General features: G+C 61.0%; 1 protein-coding gene across 2 annotated transcripts; it reads right to left on the bottom strand.

Moving 5' to 3' along the window:
• Positions 1-838: 838 nt before the first annotated feature.
• DUSP7 (dual specificity phosphatase 7) lies at positions 839-8,466 on the bottom strand. 2 transcript variants are annotated; one of them, XM_021695241.2, is made up of 3 exons: positions 7,831-8,466; positions 5,922-6,356; positions 839-2,945 (listed from the first exon to the last, which is right to left on the bottom strand). In XM_021695241.2, the coding sequence occupies exons 1-3, from the start codon at positions 8,345-8,347 to the stop codon at positions 2,638-2,640; spliced, it is 1,260 nt and encodes a 419-aa protein (XP_021550916.2). In that variant the 5' UTR covers positions 8,348-8,466; the 3' UTR covers positions 839-2,637. The 2 variants fall into 2 exon arrangements, with proteins under 2 accessions (XP_021550916.2, XP_044777446.1); XM_044921511.1 differs by lacking the exon at positions 5,922-6,356.
• Positions 8,467-12,715: the final 4,249 nt, after the last annotated feature.

Below are 12,715 nucleotides of genomic sequence, written 5' to 3'. Positions count from 1 at the left end.
GAGGGCCTCACACCCCCTGCCATGGCCACCATCCTTCTCCAGGCCCCTTCCCTCTTTCTTGCTCCCTGCTTCCACCCAGGGGGGGCCCGGCATGGTGGGTGGGCACTCACTTGCTCTGGAGAAGCCAGGCATGGACCCCAGGGCCCCGCTGTAGGCCCAGATCAGGAAACGAATAGAACATGCTCATCGTGCCCTGAACACAAAAAGCACTGGGTATCTGGGTGTCATTGGTTTCACTTTAGAGATGGAAACGGAGGCTTAGGGAGGCTTGAGGGACCTGAGGCCGCCCAGCTCCTAAGGAGCAAAGCAGGGCTGACCCATCACCAGCCAGGTTTCACATCCCGCGGACTTCCTAGGGACTGCGGGGGTTGGCGAGGGTGGGAGTTGGGAGGATGAGGTGATACGTGCACACCCCCTATTCTACCCACAGGAGCAGCAAGAGGGAAGGTCAGGGCCCCAGGGCCCGGTCCATAGCCCGGGGCCCTGGGGCAAATCTGGCCAATGCCCAAGTGGACAGCCCTGAGCCATTCAGGGTGAGCAGGGGCTCAGTTGTGTGACCTTCGTCCACAAAACCCCTCCAAGCTTCCATCTCCTGCCAACCAACCAGCCTTTAAAATCCCCCAGAGAAAGTCCTGAGATCCCTGCCTGCAGTGCCCGAAGGCTGGGGAAATGCCACAACCTCAGCTCCCTTCCCGCCAGGCCCTGCCTCTCCTCCTCCTCCTCCTCCTGGCTTAGCTGCCTTCACACAGGACAGGTGCTGAGACGCCTCCCACCCCCAACTCCCCCCTACCCCCGCCTGGCTGGCCCAGGCCCTTACTGGACACCACAACTTGTTTTAAAGAAAAAATAATATTTATTTGCAATATAAACAAAGTCCCGTTGCTGGTTCGGGATATATATATGTATGTGTGTGGTATATATATGTAGGGTCACAAATTTTCCTTCATAAGATCATAAAGCAAAACTGGCCACCCTCTTGGCATACTCTCATTTACACAAATTTGATGCATCTTTCTGGGTTTTTCTTTTTAAAAGTAAAAAAGAGAAAGAACCATGTACGGCATGGAAGCTTTTTGTCAATTTCTCGACTGTGGCAAGATTTTAATCCGCTGCCTTTAAGAATCCCTGAAAACCGCCCCGTGAGGTAAGACGCGGTGGGGCAGAGTTTCCGTAGCCTCGCTCGCATGCCAAGTGCGGACTCGCTCAGGGACCCCGGCCTGACCACTCACCTCTCCCTGGGCCCCTGTGCAGTCGTGACACCTGGTGGTACTGAGGCTGGAGAAGGAACAAAACTGGAGGAGGATAACGGAATCCGTGGCTTTGTTCTGTGGATCCTGGGAGGGGGGTGGACAGAGCCCCACGCCCCTTTCTCTTGTCCATCCTCGCCCCTTCCGCCCCTGCCCTGGGATTGAGACGGGTGCGAGTTTCCTGGTAGTAGAAGGCATGGGCAAGATGAGCGCAGGGCCAGCTTCCACGGGACACGGGGGCTCGGGGTGGCAGCTGGACCGAAGCAACAGCCAGGGTGAGGGACAGAAACTAGGAGGCGGGGCTGGGCCTCCACCACCTAGGCTTCCCCCAGCCGCTGGGCCTCCACTCTCAGTCACAAACAAACGGCGGGGAGAGAGAGAAAGAGACAGACAGAAGTAGTGGGTACTATAGAGAGGGCCCGGGCTCAGACCCTCCTACGGGCTGAACCCAGAGGGCTAATGCTACTGCTTGACAGTCCCCTACAGCCCCACCTCCAGCCGGCCTGCCGCAGGGCCTCCCATCTCCTGCCTCCGGGAGTCTGCAGGGGCTGCTGGAGGGCTGAGAATGCAAAGGCCACCTGCCAGCCCACCCATCCTGACTTGCAGGGGTCATCACGGGCGAGTGCAGTGCCATGGGGGCTGGGCCAAGAGACGTGGGCACGACTGGGGGGTCTGACGCCAAGGGAGCAGCAAGCCACCCCTTCGAGAAGGGCCTGCTGCTGCAGAAACGGGAGGCTTCACACATGTGCAAAACGCATTTGGTCAAGATCAACACGGGGTTTGTCTTTTCCATTAAAACAAAAACCAAAAAACCAATAATTGCTTTTTGAAATAGGAAGAAAAACAAAACTGAGAATACTTCTCTTTCTCTCTCACAGGATCAAGGAAGGGATGAAATACTGGTTTATACAATCCACTGTTGCATGTAGCCTGATAATAACACTTTTCATTAAAAAAGAAAAATCAAGAAGAGCTTGAACACTTGCCGTGCTCCAGCGAGCTTGGATTCACCTGCCAAAAGTAAAAAGTAAACTCAGGTCCGTGGATGTGTCTTTAAAAAACAGCCGAACTGGCTGGCCCATCTGCCGATGGAGTGTCCTGGGACAAGGATGAGGCCCTGCTGGCCTCCCGAGGCCATGTGTCCCAGAGCTCAGGGCCTCTCCAGAAAGACCTGCAGAGGGAGGCCTTGCTGTGGGGTCCGCCCGCCCCAGGGCAGTGAGGGCAGCGAGGGCAGCTCGGCCGCCTGCCCACCCGGGGCCTCCGGGCACCAGCCATGTCCGAGGCTGTCTGGGTTCTGGCTGGACGTAGCAGGAGCGGGCCGCCCACCTGGCCCCAGGGGGTTGGGGGGGGTGGTCGGGAGGGGCCGGCCCCCGCCACCTGTGCCCCAGCCTCACGTGGACTCAAGGGTGTTGAGTGGGAACAGGTTGTGGTTGGTGGGCGTGGAGAAGTAGAGCTGCTCGCTGGGGGTGTGGTTGTCACACGGGCTGCTCAGCCCCAGCGTCCGCTCGAAATCCAGCAGCTGCCCCATAAAGTTGAAGTTGGGCGAGATGTTGGACTTTTTCCTCTTGACGAAGTCGTAGGCGTCGTTGAGCGACAGGTTCATCTTCTGCATCAGGTAGGCCACGGTGACCGTCACCGAGCGGCTGATCCCTGCCAGGCAGTGCACCAGGACACCACACTTCTTGGAGCGGGCCTCGTCTGAAACACACGGGCATGGGTCAGGAGGGCGCCTCCTCCAGGGAGCCGGAGGTGGGGCTGGGGTACAGAGGGCGGCAGGGTCACTGGCTGGTGCTGCCCGACTCTTGGGGGACCTGGTGAAGGCCCACATGGGTGGCACGGCCACTGGGGGTGGAGGGCAAGAGCATGACTGCGGAGAGGGCTCTGCCACGCGTTCGCTTCAGGTCACTGGGCGTCCCTGTGCCTCGGTCTCCTCATCCGTAAAATGGGCCCCCGTGTTCACAGCACCCTTACAAGGACCTGAGCCAAGAGAGGGCTTTCCAAACCCTGGCACCAGTGATGGCCAACAGGCACTGCCCAGCCAGCTGCCGCGACAGCCAAACGCCCAGCCTGTGCTGAGGGTGTCACCCGTGTCCTCTCGGGCCATCTGCACCACGGTCAGCAAGTTCATTTCATAAATGAGGTCACAGGCGCAAAGACAGAGCGACAAGCCCAAGGCCACAGAGAGGCTCCTCCTAACTCCTAGCACACACCACTGTCAGCCCACGACCCGGCCGGGGGGAGTTAGCTCGTTCTCCTGGTGTGGCTCCCGGGGGGACCCCCTGAGGGCCTCCTGGGAAACAGGCCTGAGGGGAGCCCTTGAAAGGAAATGGGGGGGGCCTGGGTGGCTCAGTTGGTTAAACCACTGCCTTCGGCTCAGGTCATGATCCTGGAGTCCCTGGATCGAGTCCCGCATCGGGCTCCCTGCTCAGCGGGGAGCCTGCTTCTCCCTCTGACCCTCCCCCCTCTCATGCTCTCTCTATCTCATTCTCTCTCTCAAATAAATAAATAAAATCTTAAAAAAAAAAAGAAAGAAAGGAAATGGGGGGCCTGGCCCTACAGCCAGCTCTGCCCTGTCCCCCGCCCCTTAGCTTTACTCAACAGCCAGGGACTGGGAGGAAGGCCACACCTGAGATTTCGCAAGGGAGGCTTGCTTAGGTGGCCCCCCACCCCCACCCCGGCTCACTAGACTCCCCCCGGCAGGCCCATGCACCAGTGACATCTCCCACCCCCACCAACCAGGCTCTGCCAACCGTCCCAGCTTTCCCCAGTGCCGCTCTCAGGCTCCTTGGCCTGCACACAGTAGGAGCTCAATAAACATGGCTGAGCCACTGAACAATCGGCCCCGTAAGCGCTCCTCCCCTGGGCGCGGGGCCGCCGCCTCTCTCTGTGCCACAGCTGTGCCCTCAAGAGGCAGCTCTCTGGGGCCCTCAAGGTGCCCACCTCTCTGATTCTGAGCCCACTGGGAGCCAGGCACACAGCTGACGCTCAATCAGTGCACTCCCACAAGATGACGCACAGGTTCACAAGTTGTTCCGTCTCCGGTGCTCATTCCCTCGGGCCTGGCAGAGCTTCCCTCCTCACCCCCACGAGGGTGCCCAAGGCTAAGCATGCAGTAGGTACTTAATCCAGATCCAGGGACTGCCTGGAGGCAAGACTAGCAGGGGAAGAGAGAGTAGCCGCAGCTTGGTGCAGAGTCGTGCGGTCTGACCTTGAGACTTGGGGCTAACGGGGTGGTGGAGATGAGCCTCCAGTGGTGACACACCACAGTATGGGGAACGCCTGGCCCCCAAACCCACTCCCGGGTGATCCAAAGTGAAACTGCTTCCGCTGGCTTTATTTTTAGCTTTCTCAGGGTGTGGCTGAGCAGCGCACGGGCTAGGGCTTGATCCTGTCCCACTGAGTCCTAGGGGATGCTTGGGCCTCTATTCCTTCACTTGTCCCCCCCCACCCCTACACCCTGTTCTGTCCCCCTCCCCAGATGCAGAGGGGCCTTCAAAAAGGATAAAGGCACCCATGAGCCAGGCTCAGCCCTGGGAGCCTGGGATCCCCCTCTCTGCTCCCCTGTCTTGTTGGGGGGAGAGAGTGAATGCTCAGGCAGGACCCAGAGACCTCCTGGCCTTGTCCTCCTGGGCAGAGCTGGGAAGCTCCCAACAGCCCTGGTCACAGCCCCTCCCCCAGGCCTCAGCTTCCTTCCTTCCTCCCAGCCAGGCACCTAGTTTTGGTTCCCAGTAAGCGGATGAGGCGGGGAAGCCTCCCACTTCCTGTTATTAAAGCTAGCCCGGCCCAGCTGACACCAAAACGCCCTCCACTGGACACGGCCCGCCAGCAGGAGAGGACTGCCCAGGCCACCTCCTCTCTGCCACTGGAGGCTGGGCAGAAACACAGGGTCACCAGGCTCAGAGAGCCAAGGGTTTACATTCACCCTGATCTTGTATCCCTTCCCTGAACCCTGGGTAAGAGCTGGGGCCAGGAAGATGACCTGCAGCCTAACAGCCTCCAGCTGGCCACAGAGGAAGCAGGATGGGGAGGTCAAAGATAAGGCAACTCGTGGATCTTGAGTCAGCTGGGGATGTCAGGGGCTGAGGGCTCTAAGCCGAACAGCAGAACATACTGCTCCGGGGGAGGCCTTCTATACTCCAAGCAAGCCCCACAGGCTGCCGGGAGCATCTAGGGCCCTACCAAGTCACTCTGGCTCACAACATTCCAATAGCTGCCCATTCGGGGTCGGCCTTTGGCTCCAGGGCCACCCTTCAGCCCCCTCAGGTACAAAATAAAGCCCAAAGAGGCACGGTGGCAGCCCCCTCCCGGAAAACATGTGTGCCGAGGCGTGATGCAGAGCAAGCAAGACCTGTGGGAGGTCTAAGAGCTGTGATGTTTCAGCTTGCTGAGCCCAAAACAGCAGAGCCAGAAAAACACAAGCTGGACAGTAAAGTCCGTGGGGTGCCAACAGTTGGGGGGAGTCCAGGGCTCAGGGGACCGCTCGGGTCCTGAGGGCCTTGGTGACTCAGAGCAGGCATGGGTTCGGCCCCGGGCACATGCTGGTACACGCAGGGCACACACAGGCTTCGACAGGCCCAGAGGTACCCAGTCAGGCGCCAGTGACACCCAAGTCCCACACACACCTCGACGCACCTGCCCGCCCACCCACCCCGCCCAGAGCGCAGCAGCACCTACCAATGAAGCTGATGGCCTCGGGGAAGAACTGGGAGAGGTTCTGGCTCCAGTGGTCAGAGATGGGGATCTGCTTGTAGGTGAACTCGCCACCGTGCTCAAAGGCGTTGGGCAGGTTAGGCGTGACATTGAGGATATACTTGATGCCGTACTTGCCGAGCACGTCCAGGTTAGTGGAGTCCTTGGCGCAGCCGAGGTAGAGGTAGGGCAGGATCTGGACGGGGAAGGCTGGTTGGCTGGATGGCACAGGGCTGCCATCCGACTCAGTAGCACTGCTGGGCAGCTCCCGGTCTGACTCCCCATCTGAGCAGTCGGAGCTGATCCGTAGGCCCCCCAGGCCCAGCACTGAGGTGGGTGGTGAGCCACTTGGTGAGGACGAGCTGTCCACGTTGGTCTCGCAATGCTCTGAATACTCTGTCTGGAACTTGTTGAAACCACCTGTGGCCAGGGTAAGAGGGCCTGGGTGAGAGACTGCCCATGCTACTGGCCAGTGTCCCCAGACCAACGGGCTGCACGCGACCAGTGATAGCCGGCGCTGCCCACATCAAGCACTATAACGCCAACAGCCAACGTGGGCCTGCTCCTGTGTTCTCTACATCTCTCCCATGACCCACCTGACAGAATGGGAAACTGAGGCCCCAGGAGGTGAAGTAACATGCCTGAGCTCCATACCCTGACCCATAAGGTTTCAGGGCCCCAACCACACCAGCAGCTTTAGGCACTTAAGGCCAGGCCCCAGCTCATTTCTCTTCCACAGCCCCCATGCACACCTGGCACCCATGGGTGCTCAATAACTGCTAAGTGGTAGAGGAAAGCAGACAACCCCATCTCAGGCCAGTACCTGTGGGTGTGCGAACCCCTCTTACAGATGAGACTGCAGGGGCCAGAGCTGTGTCTAGGTCAGTTAGAGGCCCAGAGGGCCTGGGCCTCCTGACTGGGAGTCCAGTCCTTGCCCCCCACCCCCAACCACAGTCAGGGAGGGCAGTGTGAAAGTACTGGTTGGCTCTTTCCACCCACAGTGGCAAGTTTGTAAAAGGGGTCCCAACTCCACCTCTTCCCCTTAGAACTCAAGACCCCCAGCCTAGGAGACACAGAGGCGGAGGGCTGCTGGGGCTTTAGAGAGACAAGAAATGGGGAGCGCCTTGCAGCTAGGCATGGGCCCTGCGCCCGAGGGTGCCGCAGGCCTCCCCTCCCCTCCCCTCCCTGCCCGCCCGCCGGCTGCCAGCGAGAGGCCATTTTGGAATGTTAATTGGAAACACCGGCTGCAGCCACTCGCCCCCCAGCTGCCTCCCCCTTCCACAAGCTTTAGGGCAGTAGGCTGGGGACTTGGGGGTCCCGGAAAGCCAGGTCAGGGGACACTGCTTATAGTCCTGCCCCAAGTGCCTCCAAGAGGCTGTGATCCCCAAGTAGTGAGGCCAAGGCTGAGATGCCCAGAGTCCCCCAACCCAAACGGTCCCTGTACCTTGGGGGCGGGGATAATGCTGCCAAAGGCTCCTATATCCTGACCCTAGTCTCCCAGGGACACGCATTCTAGGCTGGAGCAGCTGGACCTGGGTGCTCTGTCGTCTTTGGGGTCCCAGGAGGCGGCCCCTTCCTCCTCTGAGGGGCTCAGCAGGAGCCTAGGCGCTGCCATGACCCCAACAACAACAACAACAAAAAGACAGCCCAGGCCGGGAAAAGTTTGTTCAGCCCCCTCGAATCGTGCCGAGAACGAGGTGCAGAGGGGACCCCCGCGCCTGCCTAAACCCGCACCGCGGGGGCCGAGCTCCCGGTAGAGGCGGATGCGAGCCGGCAGCGACGTGGCGCCGGCCGGGCCGGCGGAGCGCACGGAGAGAAAGCAGCCTCCGGCGGGGGCGTCAGGGAGCCGCGGGCGAGCCGCAGTCCCGGACGGGGGTCTCAGTGCTGCCCTCACCTTGGAGGTAGTAGGCCTGGCAGCCGTCGTCGCGTAGCTTTTGCAGGAGCAGGCCAAGCACCGAGGCGGGAGCGCCGGGCTCGGGCTGCCACTCGGCCGTGGCCTCGTCGTAGAGCAGCACGGTGGCCGCCTTGCAGCGCGTGGCGAAGCGCTCCTTGTCGGCGTGGTTGGGGATGATGGAGCGGATGGGCAGGTTGCCCTTGCGCAGGCGGCGCAGCATGAGGCCCGGGATGGCCAGGTTGATGGCCGTCTCGATGTGCGACGACTCGAAGAGCTCGTGCGGCCGGCAGTCGAGCAGCAGCAGGGACGCGCCGCCGCGCGCCTCCAGCTCCTCCTGCAGCCACTCGGCGCTCTTGCAGGGCATGGCCCCCGCACCCGTCGCCGCTCCCGCGCCGGTGCTAGCGCCGGACCCGGACCCCGCACCGGGCTCCGACCCCGCCCCGGTGTCCCCAGCAGCCGACGCCCCCGAGGCCGACATGTGCGCCCGCGCTGGGGGGCCGCGGAGCTGGTTTTTCATGGGGAGCGCGGGCGGCCCGGGGCAGGGGCCGGGCAGCCCTGCCCTGGGACGGCGCCCCGGCCGCGCGGGCCCCAGCCGCGTCTCCGGGCGCCCGCCTCCCGCCGAGCTGCGCGCCCGCCGTCCCGGCCTCCCGGCCTCCGTCCCGCCCGGCCCTCCGCGCGCGCCGCGGCCTGACAGCCCCAATTAAACGGCGGCTCCGGCGGCCGCGCGCCGAGGCGTCCTCCGGGGGGCGGGGCCGCGGGGGCCGGCGCCCGGACTTAAAGGCGCCGCGCCTCCGCCGCGCCTCCGCCGCCCCTCCCCACCGAGGACGCGAGCGCGCTCGCGGCCCCGTGCGCCCCGAGACCTGCGCCCGCCAGGGCCCTCGCCCCACCTCAACCCGGACCTGGCTAAGACCCGCCTGGGGTGCCCAACCAAGACCTGTCCCCTATGCCCGCGCTCCCAGCTCTACTGAGTCCTACCGTGAAGCGCTGCCCTAGGGGCGTCCTGCGCCTGGCATCCTCTCCCCACTTGCACTGTATAACAGTCTCCCCAGGGATAGGGCGGTGGGTGGGGGCGGTCACGCTGAGCCAACGTGCCCTCCTCCTGTCTGTCAACCCCATTCATTCATTTTCTCAGCGAGTTCATTCAACAAATGGAAACTGAACGCCTACTACGTGCCAGGCACTGTGCTTAGGATAAGGTCACCGTTTCAGGCGACTGCCTAGTCCCTTTGATGGCCACAGGCTCCGAGACCTGAAAGGGGGTCCCACCCTAGCAGGCCTGATGGGGAATCAGCAAACAGGGGACTGGAGTAATAGGAGGACCCAGGGCCGCGCCACACTCCGCAGGCAGGAGTGGAGAAATCCTGGAAAGGACCAGCCCTAAGAAGAGAGAGCGAGCCCTTTAAGAAAGCTTTACAGGCGGGGAGGTGACAGGCGCCGAGTGAAGTGCCACGTGACTTTCCCTCGGGGGCGGGTGGGCGGGGAGCTCTCCTTTACCATCAGCTCTCCCTCTCCAACCTCCTTCCCAATGCACCAACCCACTTTCGCGGTAGGCGGGAGGGCGTCGCGCAGATGGCCAATCGTGACTGAAGGAGACGGTTGGGGAGGGAGGCGGGGCTCGCCACCGGTTCCACCCAGCGCGGGGAAGTGGGCGGGGTCTCCGCGAGCGCCGTGTATCGGCTCGCAGGCGGGCGGGGCGGAGGAGGTGAATGGAGCCGCAGGTAGCGCTGGAACAAAGCGGCTCGACTCCAGCGGTGCGCGTGCGCACGGACTGCCGCGCTTTCCCTACGGAGCCAGTGTCATCTGCCCAGGGAGGGAGCTAACGGCTGGGCCCTGCAGTCCGCCGCGTCCGTTCCCCGCAGTCCGCCGCGTCCGTTCCCCGCGGGCGGAGTGCCTCTGCTTTCTTGGGGTTTCAGTCTCCCACTCTGCCCGAGGCTGGTCGGCACACAGCCACCTTGCCTGGACAGAGCCCAGCAAGCCCATCACAGATCTATCCAGCTACGAGAGTACTCCTTGGAGGTCAGGCCCTTGGCTGGCAGTCCGGGTGCTGGTTGTCAGGGGCGGAGGCAGCACTCGAAAAGGAAGCCTGAGCAGACCCACACTGGAGGGGACCTGCTGGCTGATGAATTATTCCTCAGCGGGCTTGTTGAGGGCTGGCTGGAGCTTCGGGGACAGCAGTGCCTGATGAGGAATTGGTCGCTGTTCTCACTAGTGGGAAATGGGAGCCTCCACTGTGTCCCCGCAGTCCCTGTCCCCGCCGTAGGAGAAAGCACCTTCCTGGACAGAGGAGGGAGGCCCTGCCACCCCTTCCATTAGCTCGTGATGTCTCCCTTGTCTCCCCTTCAGGACTCCTCCAGGGCGTCTGTACAGGCTAGAGGAGAGACCTGTGAGGATGTGGGGAAATGGAGAAACTCCGCAGGAGGTGGGGGCATCCTCCAGCAGGGGTGTTAAGAAGGGACAGAAGAAGAGGCAGGGTTCAGATGAGTCCAGGAGGAAGGAGGCACACGAGGAGAAGGTGACAGTGGGAGCAAAGGAGTGGAAGAGAATTAGCATGGCTGTAGGAGCTGCCGGTGGGGCCCTGGCCCCCATCACTCATCTTGGAGGAGTACCCCAAAGCCTTGGTTTTTGCATGGAAGCCCTGCCTCCAGTCTTGAACAGCTAGACATAAGGCATAAAATGGGTCATAGCAGGGATGTCCTGGGTGCATGTGCATGTGTGTGCACGTGCGTGCAAGGGGCGGGGGGAGACACAGAACCCTCTGACTTACAGAGCACAGCAGGAACTAGCCCGTGGTCAGACAGCAGGAGGCCAGGACCGCCTCTGCCCAGGACCTTGCCCTGTAACTGTGAGTCTCCCTCAAGAATGCTGGGAAAGATACCTGGAAGAGAGAGCCTGGTGCCCTGAGCAAGGTCTTGGGATCAAAGACATTCCTCCTCTTCAGGAATGTGGCCTTTCCTGCCCTTCAGGGTTCAGGCCCTCCCCCACCTGCAGCCCCCAGGAGATGTGCCCCACCTCCCCTCTGCCCCCTCACCAGGGTCTCCCTGAGGGGCAGGGTGGGGGACCCCAGAACAGGTCTGGGTCCCTGGGGGTAAGCTGGAGGTGGAGTATGTGTGGGCTCTCTGAGGGCTGTCCCCTTCTCCCACACACCTTCAGGCCTTTGCACCATGGCCTGGACATTTTTTGGCTTCACCCTTGCTGGCCTTCTAGAAGATCCCAGTTCAAGTGTCACCCTCAGGGAGGCCTCCTCTGATCCTCAGGCTAGAATTAGCCCCTTGGGACCCCTGCCCCCATCTTTGCTCTGGACTCTATCACTGTCACTGTTCAACACCCCCCACCAGACTTTCTCCCTTTGGATACCCATTGGCATGTCTACCTCCCCTCAAGCCCATTTGTCCTCCTGCCGTCTGTCTCATCCCTCTTCCCCCAAGCGCTAGGCCTGGACCCATGAGTCGTGTTTGGAGCTACCTTCCCTGCCTGCACATGTCCAGCCCCAGAATCAAGCAGTGAAGGGGTCTTACCAGGAGGGCAAGGCTTGGCTATGATAGTGGGATGTTTGATGTGAACTGAGCAGATGTGAACTGGTGTGCACGCACCCTGCAACCCGCCCCCCGCCATCCACATGGCTTGATGACCCAGGAGCTATGTCACTAAGAATAATTTAAGCATCGGGGTGCCTAGTGGCTCAGTTGGTTAAGGGTCTGCCTTCGGCTCTGGTCATGATCCCAGGGCCCTGCTCAGCAGGGAGCCTGCTTCTCCCTTTCCCTCTGCCCCTCCCCTCTACTTGTGCATATGTTCTCTCTCTCTCTCTCTCTTTCTCTCTCTCTCGCTCTCTCTCTCAAATAAAATCTTAAGAGAAAAAAAGAATAATTTAAGCATCTTGGAAGCAGACTTTCCTTTTCCCACTAGTGTCCATGGATCTCTTAGAGATGGGCCAACATGTTTTGAACAGCACATGCCAGAGGGAGAGGAGGGGAGGAGGGTCTGTTCCTTGCCCTCCTATCCTAAGGAGGCTAACACAAATTCAGGGTGGGCTCCTGCTGCTTTCAGGAGGGAAGTTTGCAATGGTGATCGATTACACACCCCACCATGAGAGCTGAGCAGGGGCTGGGGAGAGTGCTGGGGACTCCAGCCCATCTGTGCCTGAGACCCAGACTGAGGGTCATTCTGTTTGTCCCAGAACCTTGGGACAGGTTCTGTGAGTGAGGTGCCTGCCTGGGTTGCAGTCAGAACAGGTCATGTCTAAACCAGGCCAGGAGTGAACCATGAAAGGCCTGGCAACTCCCCTGCCCTGCACAGAGCTCTGGCTGTGCACGCCTGAGCTTGTACATGTATACACACTCGTATAAGGACACACACAATACAGGCCCAAGCACACATAGACCTACCCTGTATCCACATATGCTCACAGGCAGAAACGTGTGTGGGCAGAAATACACAATACACATGTGCATACATGCTCTCCGTTAGCTGCACACACACACAGACCCTGTATGTCTGGGCACTTGCCACTCTTGTTGCAGGAGTACCCCCAGACAGGTGGCCCGGGGGCTTGTTACAGTCTGGGAGAATCCACGTTCCCCTTCCCCAGCTCTCCAGTCACCTGGGCTCACCCTGTCTTTTCGGCTATTCCTGGGATCTCTGCAGTGACAGCCTCTGAATGGAACCGAATTCTGCCCTTGCCTTCCTTCCAACAGGGAGCCGCCAGGCCCTGGGTGATGGCAGTGCAACATGGGGAAGCTATTAGCCTGGGACGGCTCTCAGGTTGGGGAGCCACGTGCCTATTCATCCTCCCCCCTGCCCTGCCCAGGTGTGTGGGGCAGAGGGCTAGGAGGACAGAGCCCTGGGGAGCAGGTAGGAGAGGGTCACACCCAGGATAAGCAGAGAACAA

The sequence above is a fragment of the Neomonachus schauinslandi genome, chromosome 1 (assembly GCF_002201575.2).
Source record: "Neomonachus schauinslandi chromosome 1, ASM220157v2, whole genome shotgun sequence".
Lineage (NCBI taxonomy): Eukaryota > Metazoa > Chordata > Mammalia > Carnivora > Phocidae > Neomonachus > Neomonachus schauinslandi.
Note: the sequence above shows the minus strand (reverse complement) of the source record. Positions and strands in the feature narration are given on the sequence as shown.

Coding starts and splice junctions, on each gene's coding strand:
- DUSP7 (XM_021695241.2), bottom strand. CDS start 8,347: ATGAAAAACCAGCTCCGCGGCCCCCCAGCGCGGGCGCACATGTCGGCC. Junction 6,357..7,830: donor CCAGGCCTACTACCTCCAAG/GTGAGGGCAGCA, acceptor CCCTGGCCACAG/GTGGTTTCAACAAGTTCCAG. Junction 2,946..5,921: donor CGAGGCCATCAGCTTCATTG/GTAGGTGCTGCT, acceptor CGTGTGTTTCAG/ACGAGGCCCGCTCCAAGAAG.